Source organism: Hermetia illucens, chromosome 3 (assembly GCF_905115235.1).
Source record: "Hermetia illucens chromosome 3, iHerIll2.2.curated.20191125, whole genome shotgun sequence".
Lineage (NCBI taxonomy): Eukaryota > Metazoa > Arthropoda > Insecta > Diptera > Stratiomyidae > Hermetia > Hermetia illucens.
In genome coordinates this window covers 109,670,160-109,691,136 of record NC_051851.1, presented here as the reverse complement: position 1 = coordinate 109,691,136, position 20,977 = coordinate 109,670,160, and the positions used below count along the sequence as shown (strand labels likewise).

General features: G+C 40.2%; 1 protein-coding gene across 1 annotated transcript in view; it reads right to left on the bottom strand.

Moving 5' to 3' along the window:
• LOC119651428 (daxx-like protein) overlaps nucleotides 1-20,977 on the bottom strand; it is a 104,882-nt gene that overhangs the window by 32,035 nt on the left and 51,870 nt on the right. Inside the window, exon 2 of the mRNA XM_038055025.1 lies at nucleotides 16,725-17,552. Within this exon, the coding sequence (XP_037910953.1) occupies nucleotides 16,725-17,552 (828 nt within the window). The remainder of the gene's footprint in view (nucleotides 1-16,724; nucleotides 17,553-20,977) is intronic.

Sequence of the window (20,977 nt, the reverse complement as noted above, 5' to 3'; positions counted from 1 at the left end):
ATACCTACACGTCTGGTTGGAGTATTTGATATTCATATACAAATGGCTAAAAACACTAAAACAAAATAATGCTTTGCGACCTCGATTCATAAGAACTCATTCCGATGTGGTATTGATGAATTGATATGTGATGATGACGTATTACAGGTTGCAGAATGCACGAAATTCACAAAAGTGGCAAAATTTGACCCCTATAACTTTGAACTTTGTTAAAAATAGTTGGATTTCCTTCAAACTTGACCAAATTGTGCATTATGTCCTTTACACCCATGCCAAATTTTGTACTAGGGCGGGCATAAGGGAGGTTGCCGGGCAAATTTCTAAAATGTGGAAATACACTGTCATTAACTTTATTTGTGCAGATATTGGAACTGGATGTATTTTGAGGCCTAGAATTCGTAGGGATGCACTACTTTGTTTTTTTTCAGATTTTTTAGTTGGATAAGTTCTGAGAACCGACATCAAATGTGGAATCAGTTTCGATAAGTACTAATTAAGCCCTTTGATTTGATACCCCACATGCCACATTTTATGAAAAAACATTTTACACCCTCCATTCACATGTATGGGGAGGCCCCTTTAAACAACACAAAATGGCGCCATTTTCTGCGTGTAAAGGGAACAACAGATCACACTCTCTTACCAATTTTCGTGGCAATAGGTCTAGCCGTTCTCAAATAAATCGGGTGTGACAGACAGATATCGACTCGATTCTAATAAGGTTTTGTGTTTATACAAAACAAGGAAAACTAAAACGACCCCGCCGTTCATATAAGTTCACTTTATATGATGATAACGCCATATACGTTTTATGGTGCAATAAATTTTCTATTTTGGTAGTCCACACACTCAATACGATGTTGGCGTTGCTACCTCAGAGGGTTTCCGTAATGCCATTAATGAAGTCGAACGATTTGATGATCGGCTGATGTAGCTAACCAGTATATCAGCTGATCGCACTATTCTTTTCTTCACCGCGTACGCACCACATACAGGTCGATCTGATGCTAAGAAAGATGCCTCTTACTAATTTTCATGACAATCGGTCAAACCGTTTCCGAATAAATCGGGTGTGACAGACAGACAGGGAGACCGATAGACAGACAGACGGAGACCGTTTCGATTCTAATAAGATTTTGTTTCAAACAAAACTTAAAAAAGGGGAATTGATTAATAAGTTTATAGGTAATCATTCTGAGAACCAAAGGGTTCATCGAGTATCGCCAGAGTTATTCGTCGACAACAAATCATGTTTGAGGCATTAGATAGACTTTTAAATCGGGCTGAATTTGAAAATCTCACAAGATCATACGCAACTGTTAAATTAGAAACTATCAACAGAATGTGGTCCGAAATCATAGATCTACATCTACAGATAGCAGACCTGAATGCTGACCGAAGCGAGTATGACTATGACAAATTTATGGAATACGAAAATCAAGTGCAAACGACTTTACTCAAGCTCAACGAACATATTGAGACTGATAGGGCTGATTTCAAGTTACCAAAAGTCGCACTATCGAGATTCTAGGGGGACTACTGCAAATGGATGCAGTAGTCCCTCTAGAATTTCGGTAGCATAATTTATTCATGCAGTTAAGGGGGTCATCCCGCGTGTCGGATCCGTGGAATCGAATTTTTTTTGGCATCAATTGTATCTATATATAATCTATCTATATATAATGAAGTGATTTTTTGATATTCGGAATCGTTCGGAAATTATAGTGTTGAACACGTGATAAGCCACATGCCAGATTTATGTCGATCGCCGTAATAAAGCTCGTATTTATCGGTCCGGATGATGTTCGAATGGGTTCGCTAAAAGGACAAAAATTGAAGCCAAGGCTGTACAGGTGTTTTCTCAAGAAACCTAAAGTTTATGGACTAGGTATAGCAGATTAATGGTCAGTTAAGGTTTTAAGGCCAAAAATCGCATTCTACTTTTTAAATGCGTTTTTCTCGAAACCGCATATTGAAAATCGGCTGCCACCATAGCCCAAAATCTATCCAACGAAATTCTTTGAAATTTTCACGACTTATTCAAAACATATTTCTACGGTCCGCAAACTAGGATAATTGTGATTCATTCAGTATTTTTTTTTATTCATTGAAGAAGCCGTGTGTAAAAATGGGCAGATAGCAATCCTTAAATTGGTATCTATATCAACAATTCTTAAATTGTTGTTGGCTGCCGGGATAGGTACAATAATCCTCAAATTATTGTACACCGAAAGAAACAAGAAGAAAATATACTTCTTTTCACTTTGCTTTGGCTTGTGGCCCGGTTTATTACTATCGCTTTGTTTTTACACAAGAAATCTTATAACTAAGCAATTTACAATTTACACATTTTTGTTTACATGACCTATTGATTCATTTCTGGCACAAGCGCATGTTCAGCATTTTTTTTTTGAACTGCTATTATGTTGATATTGTAATTGGTTTGTGCGAAAGTAGACCAATGTGTCGATGTACTTATTAATTTTAGCTTACTCCTTACATAGTTATTTTTGTGTGATTCGAACATTCCGCCCACCTACATATGTCTGAAGTACATATTATAGAACAAGACAAAATTGAGAAATTTGTTATATTTGATTAATATTTATTAGCATTAGCATAATTTAGTTGACATTTAATTTATTGACGGTATGTCGTACCATTTTGTGGTGGGAAGCGGGAGTTGAATCGTCTGACTTCTTTTTCTTATAAAGAACAAAATTCCAATGATGATAGTGCATGATACAAGCATTGATACCCCGGCTGCAGTTCCATGGTGAACGATCGGTTTCCACGATATTGTTTCGTCGTGCTCCTCAAAGTTGAATGCTTCCTGTATACGTTGTGCAAGTTTTGAGCGGACGTTATGAATGAAGTGTTTAGTGTTGGAAACGTTGTTAGGTTTAGGCTTATGTTTATGTGTGGTTCCTTAGGCTTGAAATAAACGCTGAATGTGGACCCCTTTTCCTCTTGGTCTGAAATTAATACGAATTGTGGGGTGTGGAGAGAGCATGACGGAGGTAGCTGGATGATGCCAGAATCCTTTAGACTGTATTCGTAGCGAACTCCGTGACACAACGTGAATATAGTTATTGGCCGGGGGCTTAGAAAAATCCAGGAATTCTTATTATGAAGAGCGATCTAAACTGTAGAATTGAGCGTAAATATTTTGGAAATGCAGCCTTTGCCGGCCATGGAACTGAATATTTCGTGAATTACGCAGTTTTTACTTTCTCTGAACTCGTATATTGTATTTACGTTTATGATGTACAAAGTGTCGTTTATCCTGGTCGCTCTATTGAAGGTAGCTTCGTCAAGGTCGTAGTATAGTTGTTTGTTGTAGTCAACCGCTAAGAATTTCGATGGAAAGTCCACAAATGCATACGTATCCTTTTCGTTGATTCGTTTAGGAACTGCTGCCGGCTTTATGAGCTCGAACTGGTTTGTATCGATGATTTGTAGATAAGCAAAGATCGTCAATTCGTTTTCTGTGTGTGTAGTCTCAATGTGATTCATAGGTATGTGATACACTTTATGCTGATCTGGTAGTAGCTGTTCGGTACGGTTAATCACCTGGTACAATTCTGCGATGTTAAAACATTTTATAACCCTATTTTTGGTGTACAGACTGTTCAGAATAGATGAATACTTCTGATTCAGCTCAGATAGAAAATTTTCCGCTGGTTGATAGGTACTTAGAAACTGCAAGTTGACTTTATTATAATCGATTGTTGCGCTATACCATTTTGTGTATTCGTTAATGACGCTTGTTACATGGTTCAGATGACTGTTGAAGTCTGCCAGTTTTAGTTGCATTTTTTCATTGGTTCGGTTTATTGTCTGTAACGCGCTTAACATCAGTTTTCCATGCTGTCGATTAACTTGAATGAGTTTTTGTTGGTTTGTGTTTAAATCGTCGATGTCATGATATACTCTGTCATTAACGCCAAATAGTGTTGTTATCATGTCACCGAGTACTCCACGCCTTTTTCTCGGATGCACAAAAAACAACGTGTGAATCTTCTGTTGAACCTCTTGATTTAACTCTTGTAGTTGTTGGCTGAGATCTGCACACTGTACTTCCGATGTAGCGACGCGTCCTAAGCGGCATAGTTTGTTTATCTTTTCGGCTTCTGATGTTGCAGTTATGCTATCGTTTTTGACGTTAGACTTATCCTGAGTATTCCCCTAGATATTCGATGTATATTCCATTAGGGATTGATGTTATGTTCAATGCTGTACTTATCGATGGGAGGAGACACATCGTTGGCAGCATGTTTTCCTCGTAGTTGGTTCGTTGGTTGGCTTAGCAGTTCTTCGTTTCCGGTTGACTTTAGTGGGTTGACTGTCCTGTTTGTTCGCGGAGGCATGTTCATTCTTGTTAGAACCCTCTGGAATGTTCACTGGATGGTGGTCTTCAATAGGTAGAGCCGCTAACTTGACGATTGGTCTCTTGGTAATACTGACTTCACCCCAGCTTCCCATAATCCTCCGAAATGATGCTCGGGGGTATGAAGTGCCAGGTGATTTTGTCGTTAGCTACCGTGGACTCCACGGTTTTCATCATCTGCATGAACTGGTGTTTTATTTCTTTACTGGCTGCTACGAAATTTGTACCACAAACAGAATACAAATCCGAGCACAAACCGCGCCGGGACACAAATCGTTTGATTGCTGCAAGACACGCTTGTCCAGAGAGACCACTCACAACCTCCAAGTGAATGGCCTTGGCCTTCAAGCAGATAAAGAGTGCTATATAGGATTTCATCGTTTTAGCGCCTCTGCCTGATGATCATTTTAGTTGCATTGGTCCGGCAAAATCCAGTCCGCAGGTTTTGAAGGCTATTCCAGGGATGACTCGTGTTTCAGGTAACGCTCCCATTAACTGTTCTCCTGATTTAAAACAGGTTATGCATTTGTGGATGCATGTTTTTACCAATTTGGAAAACTGCAATATCCAGTACTGTCTTCTGATTGCTGCTTGGGTTACTTGATTGCCTCTATGCAAAGTGCGCAAATGGTATGCTCTTACGATCAATTCGGACAACTTGTAGTCAGGACTTAGAATCACTGGATGCTTACGATCGTCCGATAATAGTGAGTGTCGCAGTCTTCCGCCCACCCTGAGGATCCCCTCAGAATCAGTGAACGGTGCCAGCTGGAATAATTTTGAAGTAGCTGGAACTGGTTGTCCCTTGTTCAACCTTTTTATCTCATCTTTGAAAGATAGTGCTTGGGATAGCCGTATGCAAGCCATTTCAGCGTTGTTGAGTTCCGAAGTTGTCAGGGTTGCAGGTTTTGCAGTAGTTGGTCACTTAAAGCGAAGGCAATATGCCACAATTCTAGTCAGTTTTGCGAAGTCGGAGTACCTCCCCAGCATACTATCGTCGAAAGTGAACTTCGCAACCTTCCCAACTTTGCAGGAGGTCTCAGGCTTCCTCTCGAGTGTCGTGGTAATGTCGATTGCCCTTGACGAGTAGTTGATTGGTTTGTGTTGCAGCCACTCGGGTCCGTTCCACCACAAGTTGCTTTTGAGGAGCTGAGAAGCAGTCACTCCCCGTGACGCTATGTCCGCCGGGTTCCACTCTGTATCGACGTGTCTCCATTGACTAGAGTTGCTCGTAGCCTGGATTTCGCTCACTCTATTTGCGACGAACGTTTTCCACCTGGCTGGGTGATCACTCAACCAAGCGAGGACAATGGTCGAATCCGTCCAGTAAAATTCAGCTGTGTCGGCAGGGAATTCGCAGGCTTGCTTCACGTATTTCATCAATCTGCATAGTAGGACGGCACCGTTCAATTCTAGCCGGGGTACTGACTGTACCTTTAAAGGTGCCACTTTCGATTTCGATGTTAATAGGTTCGCAGATACCGTGCCATCCGGACGTATTACTCGAACGTAAATCGCCGCTGCAAAAGCTGCCATTGACGCGTCGCAAAAACCATGGAGTTCTACCTTGCAGCGATCAGACGTCTGTATGTATCGTGGTATTTGAAGTTGTGATAACGCTGGCCACTCCTTCATGTAGGTCAGCCACTCGATTTTCAACTGGTCAGGTACGGCTTATCCCAATCCAGTTTCTGTAGCCACAACCTTTGCTGACTTGCTAACTATTATGATGGGCTGGATCCAACCAAGTGGATCGAATAATTTTGCAGCATTGGATGTAATTATTCGTTTCGTAACTGGCTCGTTCGCTGAGATGTAAGGCAGTTTCACTTTAAAGGTGAATATGTCGTCTCTAGGAATCCATTGCAAACCCAATGACTTGACGGTATTCTCTAAATTGATGTTGACTACGTCAGACGTTTCCCGGTCAGCGGTGCTTACATGTTTCAGAACCTCCTCATAATTCGTGGTCCATTTGCGAATATTAAATCCAGCCTTTTTGAGAACGGTCATGATATCGTTTTGCAATTTCGCTGCATCTTCTATGGTCGAGGATCCGGTCAGCAAGTCATCTACATAGAAGTCCTTTTTGATGCTTTCACTTGCTGATGGTGATGTGAATTGCTCGTCTTCAGCGATCTGTTGTAGTGTACGTGTTGCTTGGAAGGGAACACTGGCGGTGCCATAAGTTACTGTGTTTAGAGGGTAGTGCTTTATTGGACCTGGGGTTCTGGTCTCCAAACAATTCGCAGTAACTCGCAGTCTCAACTGTCGACGAGTATCTGTCGGTACATCTTCTCAATGTCGGCAGTCAATGCGTATTTATGCCTCCTCCATCGCAGCAATATTTCAAAAATGGTGTATTGCGTATTTGGTCCCACCATTAGGATATCGTTCAACGAGGTGCCGGAGGACGTTTTATGGGACGCATTGAATACGACGCGAACTTTCGTTGTTGTGCTGTCTTCTCTAACCACACCATGATGTGGCAAAAATTTCTGCGGACGGGACCTCGCTCATATGTCCCAATTCCAGATATTCCTTTAGGAATGCATTGTACTGCGCTTTGAGCTCTGGATTCCGTTCGAGTTTTGTCTCTGTCTGGTGGAGGCGTATGACAGCGTCTTTTAATGACGGATGCAGCAGGGTCGAGGGGTTCATGTCAGGCTTAATCGGCAGCCTGACTATGTATCGACCCGACATTGGATCCCTCTTAGTAGTTCGGATGAACTGCCTCTCGCAGTCTTCTTCCTCTTGGGTGAGGATTCGCTCTTGTGACAACTCTTCCTGTTCCCATAATTTTCGTATGTCAGCATCTAGCTGTTCCATGCTAACCATACTGATGGAAGGTTCTGCTTCTCGTGTTACTTGGTTGACAGGCGTGGAGAGGATCCAACCGATTTTGGTTTTTTGAGCCAAAACTTTGGTATGCTTTATCCGGATTACGCCATTTTCCCATCGCCATAAACGTCAGCACCCAGGAGGAAGTCGATCTTCCCCGGAATGTGATACGATGAATCAGCTAAGTCCTCCTGTCTCAATTCAGCTATCTTACATGGTGTCTTGGACTGGGGAATCTTGTCCGTTATATGGTTTACTACGACAAGAGATAAGTTGAAACATCTGTCTTTGCATTGAGCAGATATCGCTCCCTTGCTGCTCGTGATGCCGCTGATTGTCAGATTTGTCGATCAACGTGGTAGCCGTAAGAGTTGCGCCGCAGCTTCACTGTTGAACGAACGCGGGGCCCTTGATCGACCAATGCACGCAAAAGGATGAATGCGCCTTGGCTGTATTTTACTAGAATCCTTGCTGTAGCCAATAGAACAGCCGTAATATCGACGCCACTGTTGATAGCATTCGGCGATGAGACTTGTTGTTTTGGATTCGGCAAAGCTGAAGATACGGCTCTATTCGACGATGCTTGGTGTAACATTGAGTTATGCTTTTTTCCACACTGGCTGCATGAGCCTCGTGCAAGCAAGTGTAGCACAGCCGCAAAAATGCTACCAACTCTCGTCGTCTGGCTATGCCTGATTTCAGAAATGTGTTGCATTGGGAAATTCGATGATCGCCCTGGCATACTCGGCAGACGGCTCCCGTTGCTTGTGCTGAGTGTGCCCCTACTTTCACCGTCTTGCGTTGGGTAATCTGCACTGCTTCCAGTATTGTGAACCGTTGATGCAAGAAGGTCGTGAATTGATTCAAAGTTGGTATCTCGTTCGAAGCACCAATAAATTTCTACCATTCAGAATTACTTTCATTGTCCAATTTTTGTTGCAGGATGTACACCATGATTAGGTCGACTAAATCTGCTCCCAATGATTCAGTATTGGCACGGAATTGCTCGGTCGTGTCCAATATGCGCTTGATACATATCGCACTAGCTGGAGTGTTGGTCGGTAAACTTCATATGCCCTTCATGTAGGCATTCCCGATGGCCCTCTTATTGTTGTATCGTTTCTTCAGTAACTTCCATGCTGGCGCATAATTAGTCTCTGTTAGAGTGAAGTGCCTCGCCGTTGACCGACGCACGAAGATACTGAAGCTTTTGTACACCATTTAATGTGTTGTTGTCGTGCACCATGACCTTGAATAAGTCATGGAATGCTGCCCACTGAGTGTAGTCGCCGCCGTAGCTGGGTGTTCTAATTCTTTCCAGCCTTACTAAGTTTTCGCCTGCATCTGGAGCCTCTTGAACTGCTGGACGTTGAGTGCTCTCCGCAGCTATGTAACCGGCAATGTCTTGATGGAATACCACCGAACATTCGCCAAAGGCATCCTCGACCTCCTCGACCCATGTAAAAATGGGCAGATAGCAATCCTTAAATTGGTATCTGTATCAACAATTCTTAAATTGTTGTTGGCTGCCGGGATAGGTACAATAATCCTCAAATTATTGTGCACCGAAAGAAGCAAGGAGAAAATATACTTCTTTTCACTTTGCTTTGGCTTGTGGCCTGGTTTATTACTATCGCTTTGTTTTTATACAAGAAATTTTATAACTAAGCAATTTACAATTTACACATTTTTGTTTACATGACCTGGTTCATTTCTGGCACAAGCGCATGTTTAACCTTTTTTTTTAACTGCTATTATGTTGATATTGTAATTGATTTGTGCGAAAGTAGACCAATGTGTCGATGCACTTATGAATTTTAGCTTACTGCTTACATAGTTATTTTTGTGTGATTCGAACACCGTGAAAAAACACCAAAATTCACAAAAAAAAAAGTTTAACACGGCACCAAAAATTTAGCTTCTAATATTTTTTTGATAATCCAATCCAATAACCAACTATGCGATCGGACTGGAAAAATTACTATGCACGCTCAAGATATTAATAAATCTATGGTGAAAAATTCGTATTTATCCAGTTCTTCACAAAAAATTTCGAAAAAAGCCAAAAAAGTGGCCTTTACACGGGATGAGCCAATTAATGCATAAGCACCCGATAGCAGATTACCAAGTGATTGTACCTTAAGGTCAATGTACCCGCCGAAGCAGAACAACTGATAAGAGGTTTATTGACATCAAGCAATAGTTACGAGGCAGCTGGGAACACCCTATAAAATCCATACTTCACACAAGGCACCTTATTTAAATGTTAAAGGCACCTTATTTAAATATTAAAAATCTTCATGGTATCATCAAAGAATGTTTAACCAGTATCGAGAATCTGGACGTTCCTAAAAGCGAAAAAACTGGACAGAACTACTCACACCTTATTTGGACAACCCCCCGAGGACCCTCGTGAGATTCCATCGTTAAAGAATTTACTGGAGTTCCTGGAAACCCTCGTGAGATTCCATCAATCAAGAATTTACTGGAGTTCCTGGAAACCCGTTTTCAAACCTTTGAAGCACTAGCAAAGAAGCAGACAAACCAAAGTAAATCATAAAAAGCTTCGTCTGCCACGATGGTAAAATGTGTCCAGTGTAAAGGACCCCATTCTTTGTACAGTTGCAACAACTTCATCAAGGCTTCAACCGATTAACACAGTTAAGACCAATAAACTGTGCCTGAATTGTTTTAAATCAGGACATTTTGCCCCGACTTGTGTATCAAAAGGATGCAAGAAATGCGACAAAAGGCACAACACATTCCAATGAACGACGTACGAAAATCACACCTAACCAAGAAGTCAAACACATCAACAAAGTACAAACAACAACCAGCCGGAATCAAGACACCAACAAGAGATACGAATTATCCTTAACAGCGTTCGACAAGCAAAACGACGCAGCTACATTCTACTAGGCACTACAATGATCAACTCAGAAGCCAATGGAAAAACTTTGAGGTGCAGAGCAGTATTGGACACAGCCTCTCAAAGATCATCACCGAGCAAATAGGAAGAAAATTACAGTTGCCGCTGGCCTTGATCAATAACCGGCTTCAAGATATTGGTGGTGGCAGACACAAGAATTGTAAGCATGCTAGTATAAATCTTTAAGTGTGAGAATCATTGGAAATGTAATAGATGCGTATGTGCTGCCAACGATAATTACAACTCAGCCGAGCCAACAAATAGATGTATCTTCTTGTTTTTCCTCAGCCTTTGTCCCGTTCACAAGCGGAATCGGCTTGTCGTGATCGGTTTCGCCAGTCGGCTCTATCAAATGCTTGATCTGGATGCAATGTCGAGGCTTTTAAATCCCCTTCCAGCGAATTAAGCCACCGTTGTTTCGGCCTGCCTTTTGGTCGTTTACCATCTATTTCGATGTTCAGACCAATCTTGGAATATTCCGGAAGATATTGTTCTGGCTGACCCATAATTTATCAAATCAGGTCGGGTCGATGTACTGTTAGGTGCGGAATTTTACCATCGAATTATGAGTACATTTTGACAGATGGAAGAAGTTGAAACGAAGAGACGACCCTTGACCCCCGCAGAATAGAGATGTGAAGCTATTTTCACAGAAACAACGACACGAGATGCAACTTTCAGATCTAAAGTCAAATTGCCGTTTTCTGACAATCCAAGTAAGTGAGAGAAATCAAAAGATATTGCTTTACGCCAGTTCTACGCTCTTGGGCGATGCCTACAGCAAAATCCGGGGGTACAACAACTGTATGTCGATTTCATGGAGGATTACATCAAAGTGATATGGGGGAGATCGACCACCAAATTTTATAAAAAATTTCGATTTCGCTTGTCAAATATGTATTTTTTTCGAACATCGGACATATGTATACCCAAATACTGCTGCATCCTGATCATCGCCGTTTCCAATTAATCTTTTGGTGAGCACATTAATTGCACCCACTACTGCACCACTGGACACAGTCATTTTCGGAAGTACAGCATCACCGTATTTCGCTATCAAATGTGTTCACAACTTGCAAAGGATCGAGCACGTAAATATCTACTAGGAGCAAAGTATTTAAACGCAATTTTTACGTAGATAACATTTTAGCAGGAGCAAACAGTCTCACGGAAGCACTCGAAATGCAAAAGCAAACGATAGAATTGCTGGCTAAAGGAATTAATTCCTCTTGAGAACAGAGAAAAAAAATTAAATTTATTCGAAAACAATGACGAATCAATCAAGGTAATGGGGTTAGGTTGGCAGCCTTCAAATTGCTCTATAAAAGTACATGACGTCCCCCGTATCAAGATTACTAGAAGAAACACATAGCTGATTTAGCACGTTTTTTGGCCCAGCCGGCTTGTTGGGTCCATTAACCGTTGTCGCAAAGGTGATAGTCCAATAATTGATGAAACTCAGCCGTGAATGGGACAGCCCAGTACCTCAAACAATTCAACTTAGGTGGTTAGATTTTCGAGAAGGCCTAAAAATACTAATCGAATTCCGCATACCACGAAACGTATTTGTTGACACATCAACTTTAGAAATATAGTTTCATGTATTTGCAGACGCCTCGGAAACAACATATGGAGCAGTGATGTACGTAAGGTCAAAAGATAGAATAGGAAGAATCATTGTACGATTTTTGTGTGTTAAGCCTCGCGTAGCACCCATTAAGACGCAAACGATTTCTCAGCTTGAATTAAGCGCTGCAATGCTGGCTGCTGATCTAGCTCATAAAGTCAAGAATGATCTAGACTACAGTTAAGCTAAATTTATTGGCCGAACCGACTCGGAAATTGTAAAAGCCTGAATCAACGCACAGTCTTCGTCATTTACCACATTCGTAGCGAAGCGAATCGCATCAATACATAGAAAATCGCTACTAGAACAACGAAGATATATACATATCTACTGAGAATCCGCCCGATGTTCCATCTAGAAGAACTTTTTCAAGAGCACTCATGAACAAACATATGGGGGCTTTTTTTATACGTAGTTGCAAAAAAGACTCAGAAGAATGTGAGGTCGAGCGAAACGCACTGTTACTAGAACCACAAGACAGCCTAGCATTCAAGACTCTATTTACCTTAGCAATTAATTTCGGCGGCTCCAACATATCATCGCGTACGTTTTGAAGTTTAGGCATTTGGAAAGAGAATAACCAATCAAATCCGCAGCAGTGCTGGACCACGCTTTTAAGCATCATCGTTCGAAATATGCAACAAAACTACCTTCAACACGATATTCGAGAGTTGAAACGATATCAAAAGGTGCTGCTTACCCTACCCTGCTTGCCCTAACTTATCTTCATGTTGAAAATGCGCAAATTGGTCAATTGTCCTTAATGACAAAAATAAGGCAATGATTTTGGTCGGCAAAATGCAAATATTTAGTTAGAGCTATAATTCACCATTGCATAACCTATCCTCGATCCAAACTTAAATTTTTCTCCCAAATTATAGAGGGATCAACCAGCAGATCGAGTCGAACCTATAAGACGGGCAGATGGTAATTTTGAAAGATGACAATGCACCAGCCTTAAACTGGCTATTAGGACGAATTATAGAAATGAAAAAGGTAAAAACGGGAAAGTCCAAGTACGGGGAAAACTTCGTCAGGAGTCTTTGATCGAGCAGTGCACTATCTCGCTCCCTTACCAATACCCACGACAATCGAATTAGAAGAAGCAGAAACACCCACGGCATCAACGAACACCAAAATGACTACCATGGTACGACACAATGGAAAGCAAACAATAGCCAAAAAGCTGAAAAGCAGCACAACATATCAAACATGGAAGGCCAAGCAGAATTACTTTCAACAATTTTGGCGCGTCTCGTACTTCCCTTCAGAGAAGCTGGTAAAATAGATACGGCGAACTTCAACAGTAACCAGGTATATATTTTGGAAATCTTGGAACTATCTACCTTATATCGCATCAATGGATGGGATAAGTTTCAGCTCTTGGAGAAGAATATCGAGACTCTAAAAATTCTTTGTGCTAGGTCCAAGACGGACTCCTCATGTATTACTTTACTCACACAACTCAAGCATACTGACCTTGGCAAAAGTAATGATTTATGCCGTACTCCCGGAAAGAAAAGAGAAGCTTTAAATATCTTCGATAACATTGCAAATACAAAAGTAAATTATTCAAATAAAGAATTAGATTCATTTCGACAATCCATACGGCGACATCGCCTTTGTTTTTGCTTTTTGAATTCACAGAACACACGATCTCACCAAATTTCGTAGTGCATTCAATAGTAGTGTAAACCTTCCTTTCAATCTAACATTTACCATTTAGAATACTTAATTTCAATCATTTTCAAAAAAGAAAAAAAACCCAACAACTGGTTGCTTTCCCCTACATTTAAAATTCCCATTTCACTTGAACATACTCTGATCCGCTGTGCGTTGGACTTGATCATATTCGAAAACAAGATATCCACGATCGATATGGGGTTGCACCGATCGTAGAAAATCTGTGAGAGAGGCGTCTTCGATGGTATGGTCACGCAATTGGCGCTAACGAGAATTTACATGCCACATCGAAGTCGATGGTAAGCGACAAAAAGGCCGGCCGAAACAATGGTGGCTTGATACGCTGAATCGGTACGGGTATGGGTAAGCCGCACGATTATATCCAGATCAGGCATTTGATAAAATAAAATGGCGAAACCGATCACGACGAGTCGAACCCGCTTGAGAAAGGGACGAAGGCTGAAGAAAAAGTAGGAGATGTGCGGAGCGATTATATAGCTACAAACCCAACATATTCCTTCATATTTTTCCCAAACTACAAAACGTACGTACATATTACAGCCATAGATATTATGCTCACCCTAAACAAATTGTACATATATAGTACGTATATTAAATATGGCTGGTTTAATATACAGATATATCTATCTGAATTAGACACTACCCGCAAGCTTCATTAGCACCCATATAATATATACCTACATACACTAATGCCTGTTTGGAATAATTGATATTCATATACAAATGACTAAAAAACTAAAAAAAAAAATAATTCTTTCCTACTCCATTCATATGAACTTATTTCGTTTTCGTATTGACGAATTGATATGTGATGATGACGTCATACGCATTGTAGAGTGCACGAAATTCACACAAAATTGCAAAGCTTCACCCCTATAACTTTGTTAATAACAATTGGATTTTCATCAAACTTGACCAAATTGTGCATTATGTTATCCCTTACATCCATGTCGAATTTTGCACCAGGGCGGACATAAGGGGGGTTGCCGGGCAAATTTCTAAAATGTGGAAATATACTGTTATTAACTTTACTTGTTCAAATATCGGAACCGGATGTATTTTGAGGCCTAGATTTCGTAGCGATGCACTACTTTGATTTTTTGGTTGGATAGGTTCTAAGAACGAGACCTGTTACACTTTTTGTAAGTCATATTTGTGGTTTTGAAAAGTACTAATTGAGCCCTTTCATTTGATGGCCATGTGGGGTCACAGTAAATGAAAAAAAATTTGCAGTCTCCATTCACATGTATGGGGAGCCCCTTAAACTTAGCACAAAATGGCGCCACTTGCTGTATGTAAAGGGAACAATAGATCACTCTTACCAATTTTCGTGACTATCGGTCTAGCCATTTCCGAATAAATCGGGTGTGACAGAAAGACAAACAGACTGACAGACAAGTCGAACGGACAAACATCGACGCGATTCTAATAAGGTTTTCTGTTTACACAAAACCTTAAGAAGGCCTGGCGAGAAGTAGATTCTTCGGGAATGGAATTTTAATATTTCACTCGAATATCAATTATTCTCGTTAATTATGACGTCAGCATCTTTTTTGCATGGCTTAGGATGCAGTTAATTCGCAGAAAATTGATAAATTTAAACTACTATAACTTTGACACTAATTGCCGGAGGTTTAAATTTCATCTAAGCGCGCCACCCTGACTTTTCTTCGGATTTTTGGGTTGAGTATTTTCCCAAAGTGAGTCCTGTTTCATTTTAAGTGTGTACATTTTGACTCCCTACTCGCGCACTTTACAATTCTCGTCAAAATATACATCATTTTCGGAAAATACTAAGCGCGACCTTTCATTTGATAACCCACACGACTATATCTGGTGAAAAAATGTTTAAACCCCCTGTCCCTGTTTGTTTTATACAAAACCACAACTATGTGTTTAGTTATAAAAGGAAGAAACAAATGTGGAAAATGACATGATATGACGCGCGGTTTACTGTCCGCCTGCTCGTCTGTCACACGTATTTTTCTTTGAAACGGTTATAGCGATTGACACCAAATTTAATGAAAAGATGAGAACTGTGAACGTTTGCGGATAGTGAGTTACATCATTCTACGTCGAATTTATGGAGGGTTTGCAAAAGTTTTGTGTAAACAGAAAATCTGGGTGTCGATTGGTACTTTTCGAAAATCTTACTTTTGATATTGGGTGAAACAGAGGAGAATGAGGGCTCAAAACGTGACCTCCAAAAAGTAAAGCAGGTATCGTTTATCATACATTTTGAGTGCTCGTTCCTCTATATTTCATTCAGAATCAGAAGCAACATCAATTTCAAAAAGTTCTAATTGCGCCCTTTCACTTAACACCCTACAATAATGATAATAGTTAGCGCAGCAATTCATATTGGATCGGCCCCGTGAAGTGTGTTAGAGCACTTTATTGATTCCACGGTACACTACTGTACTACCTAAATTATTACCCCTATTCGACTCATCTATTCATTCACAGCTGATCCCTATGCCACCAGTAAGATTTAAACCGCGGACTTCCGCTATGACAGTCTAGCGCTCTAACCCTTTGAGCCATCCTGACACTAACCCTAGAACCCAAGGAAAAATGATGCCACACATTGTATATAAAGGGACTCACAGTCAACATATTCTCACTAAATTTCGTCGCAATAATTTCAGAGGTTGTCGAATAAATCGAGTGTAAGAAATAGCCAAATAGACAAACATTGAATCAATTTTAAAGAGGTTTTGTTTTGGTTTTGGGTAAACCTTAAAAAGTGGTGAATCTGTTCGAGGAAGATTTTTTTATGATTCTAGGGGGGTTGCCGTCAATTTCTTAAAAATCGTTAAAGCAGCTACCGGCATGCAGGATATTTTGAGGCCTAGACACCATATAGTGGCAGCTTCGCGATTTTTTTCGGTTCAGAGTAGCTTCTATGATCACTTTCCAGCTTCTGCACTTTGCCCTTTGCATCAAATGGTCAAACAGCTAGCTTTGGAAAGTACTAATCGAGACCTTTCATTTGATATATCATGGAGACCATACACAAAACCTTAAAAATTGCTACTTAATTTTAGCAAGGTAATGGGTGGAAGCGATAGATACAGATTATTCCAGTTATTCTTGAAGGCTAAACTTGTTACTTATAGTAGAAAAAGGATTTCGTTGTTGATTTTCAAACAAATATTTTTCATAATAATAGTCTACTATATAAAAGCATCAAATTTTTTCAAATATATTAACCAGAGTAAAATCAAACAAACCTTGCAAGCGTGCTTTTTTAGCCGTTCAAGCTGCAGATACGCTGAATTGTCTTCATCACCAAAGTCCACGTCAGTTTCTTCTAGCTTTTCAATTCGTTTTGTCAAACTCAGTAGGCCTTTGCTCAGTAATCTTATTTGACGATCACGTCGTTCATTTCCCGTCGATGACACATCTTCATTTGACATTACTGCCGTATTACTCTTACGCCTAATTTTCAGTTCCTCGAAAACAGTCCTTAGCTGGTAGTATACTAATTCAGGCTTAGACTCGATTTGTTCATGAACTAACTTGACAGTTTTGCAAAAGCCTTTTGATGTTACGAAATCAGGATGTACCGAATGATAATATTTGAGTAGCTTCTTCTCTATCAATATATTCATGTCATTAGAAGAGTCAGCTTTTTTACAAGCCTCAATTAGAGCGTTGAATGTTGGAGTAAGTAGATTTTCATTGTTTTCACTTTTTTTCAATTTATCCAGGCCTTCTAAATTCTGAATAAAATTATGTTCATCTACATGAAGTTCAGTACTTTCAGCAATATCGCTTTGTCTTCTTTTTGCAGTATAAATAACTTCATTGTTGCCCGTCTCAATTTGAGTGATGCTACCCACAAAGTTGCCCTTGTTGATTGTTTTGCTGACTAAAGTAGGTTTTATCCTTTTTCGAGGCTTCTCAATGTCATTTTCATCCTTTCGCTTTAATTCAATATTTTCTTTACTATATCTTGGCGAAGAATTTCCTGGCAGCGTTGAACCCTTTATCAATTCGGGGTAAACATTATGGTCAGATGTTTGTTTCCTCTCTGCTGTTTTTCTTATTGTCTCAGCCTGTTTACAAAATTAAAACTGTTATAAGCAATGTAAAAAGTACGTAAATAAAATAAATATAACCTATCATCAATAAAAACAACACAATGTTTTATTTGTGCGCATATAAAAACTGTAGTTAACAAATTAACGGCCTGATTCACCTGTTACTATAAAAGTACCAAAAAGGACCAACATTAATAAAATTAAGGATGAACACGTATGCAACGTCTTTTAATTTTCTTATTGGATATTAGGTCCCACTCCACTCGTAAAACAGGATCAGACCATTAAAGCGCTAATATTCGCTATCCAGGCGACTACTACTATTTCGATACAAAAAAAATCGTATTCGCTTTTGGAAAAACATGTATTCACCCAACAGAATTCCTATTCGTACTCGTAAATACGAATACCTTCGTTTTTACTTTCGGACGAGTGAATACGGCCATTTTCGTATTCACTCCTGTAAATACCGAGATATTCACTTTTTCGAATACGAATACATTCGTGTTCATAGAAAATCATTGTACGAATTTATTCGTATTCGTATTTACGATTGTATTTACCTTTGCCAGCTGAAGAAGGAGGCACGTGGTCTTCGAAACGATCGTATGCGGGGAAAAAATAAAAATATTTACAGGATAAGGAAAAAAACCTAGTTCTCATTTTTTAAGTTATATACCAACTGTAAAAAAAAAACATGGACACTAATTTCAACTTATTCTACGTATGTTCTGAAAGGCCTTATCCGCCGTGCATATCGCGTCATCTTCCCCAATATTGGGGCGTTCTTAACGGACTTCTCAGCGAATTGCGAATGATATTGCGTTAATTTCGAACTGCAGCTTTCGTAATGAATTTCAGTTTATGTTGAAAAGTACCTATTAAATATTTCTAATATTGGCTATGAGGTTTCGATCGCAGGGCAGAGGCGATCTCATCAGATGCTGCCTCAGCGCCTCTACCCTGCGATCCAAACCGCATAGCCAATATTATAAATTTTTAAAAGTACTGGGCGCTTGCCCACGGAAGAGTAGTCCGCGCACTGAATAGCAGAAGTAAGTTGCTTCTCAAATATGTGCAGCCCGCCATCAAGTAGATGGTGGGCTCTGGATAAGCTCATCCCAAAACAAAATTTTCATTTTTATTACCTATTAAAATAAAAGGAGTACTGAAAAGCAACTATTTAACTAACAAAGTATTGAAAAATGAGAAGAAGTACTGAGATACTGATGAACTTCAATCGATAATAAATTTGGTACCTTTGATGCGTTCCAAGATTATTCTAGCCATTATCTTTGCGAACACAGGGAGTACCAGATATCCGCTTCAATTGTCGCACCTAATCCCTCTCTTCCACTCTCTGGGAAAGCGTTCGCATTTCCATGGTTTGAATACGAGTAGAAGTAGCAGATCTGCTGAAATTGCAGGAACTGCGATAAACAACGCTGCGGGAAGATCGTCAAGCCCAGCGTCTTTACTTCGGTTGAATGCATTGATGACCGATATGATTTCTTTCCTGTTTAGAGGAACAGTCCGTATTCGCATGCTACCGTGACTAGCTACTTCATCCATAGGAGGCGGAACTTCACCGATTGTGATACAGTTAAAAACCATGGTGAAGTCTTCCTTCCACCTCTACAGTTGCACAATCCGAAAGAATAATACAGCAACTCACATAACGGGCGAAACTGGAAACCCAACTATAGTAAGAAGGGCACCTTCTCTTCTGCGTCTACCAGGTAAAGCGGAAGAAAGAAAAGCTGGTAATATGGACGCAACTATCTTACACCAATATCTTCTCCTTCTTTAGCCTTTGCCCCGTTTAGAAATCGGTTCGGTACTTCGTGATCGGTTGCGTCATTTCGTTCTGTCAAAGGCTTGATCTGGATGCAGTCGCCAAGCTTTCAAATCACCATCCTCCGTCGTTTCAACAGCCTTTGGATTGTTTCCCATCGACTTCCATGTTCACACTATCTTCACTTCCACTAGTCCAACGCAACATCTCCGTCCCCATTACCGCAAAGCGCCATTCATTCTCTTTAATAGTCTGCCAACACTCAGACCAAAGAAGGTGACAGGACGAAAGACACAGCGGTAAATTATGGATTTGAAGCGTCGATCGCAAAGAATGCCAGTTGTGGAACGCCACTTCATCCAAGTTGCATCAACCCATATTAAATGGAACGAAACTATGGATTATATACCCTAAGTGACACACCAGTTGTACTGGAAAATCCACCCTCACAGAAGGTCGCCCATGCGCAATACTGGAGAGAACCTTTTATTGCATTTGATCGATGCCATTGATCAAAAAATGTTAGTCAAAGTGCAGAAAACAGAACTAACACCGACGGAAGGAAAACCTAAGGATATAAAACCAACTAGTAATGTAGTGAAAACACCTCACGGAAACAAAAAATTAGAAACTTGGAGCTTAACTCATAAGTTAAAGCAACAGGAAAACGAAATCCTCAGGGCAGTAGTGTAAATAAAATAAAAGGATATCACACAGATAAAGAAGAATTGGCTAGAGAAATTGACTGGATCTTGTAAACAAGAAGATTGTCTAAGACTGGTCACCGGAAATCATTAGGCACAGTCCCGTGAAAATCGATAAAGCGAAAAACGCATCGAAATTTAAAATGAAACACCTACTATCGGCAGCCATGATAAAAGAGTACTCAATAATTTTTGGAAAGCACACACTGCATCCAATCCAATAGTATAAGTCCGAAAAAAAGCAATAAGTTTTTCAAAGTTATGGCTAGGGGACTATACTCAACGTGTCAAAAAAAGGACATTCTAGAAGAACGAAAGCTGGATAGGTTCTGAGAACGACCCCTTTTACACTTTTCGGGGCATATATTTTGAGCCTTGATTCCCATATGTTTCACTGAATATCAGAAATAATCAATTTCGAAAAGTACTAATCGCGCCCTTTCATTTGATACCCAAGGACCAAATTCTGTGAAAAAAAATGTACAGCTCTCTCTCAGACAGGCAGATCACGAAAAAATCTGTAATGAAAACGAGATACAATAGTCAGTAAGCGAGGACTTCCACTGTTCATGCTTACGTTCGACAATAGTGAAGACCCATTCACAACTTCAAAGGTATCCTTATAATGAAGTTCAAAATAGCAACGCTGAGAAAAGTTAGCAACCTAATACTCAACGGAAAAGAAAGCCAATGTTTCCACCACACACAAAGGCATTGTAATCGAAATGTAAGCTGCGGGTGAGCATGAATCATCAAAATGCCCAAACAATAGAGGCAATTACAGATGGGATTACAGCCGAATTGGTTAAATATGAAGGCGATCAGTTACACCAAGTGGTTCATCAACTTGTGTTCAAGGTATGGGACAGCGAATCAATGCCTAACGATTGGCAACAAGGCATTATCTGTCTTATACATAAAAAGGGAGATATCACACAGTG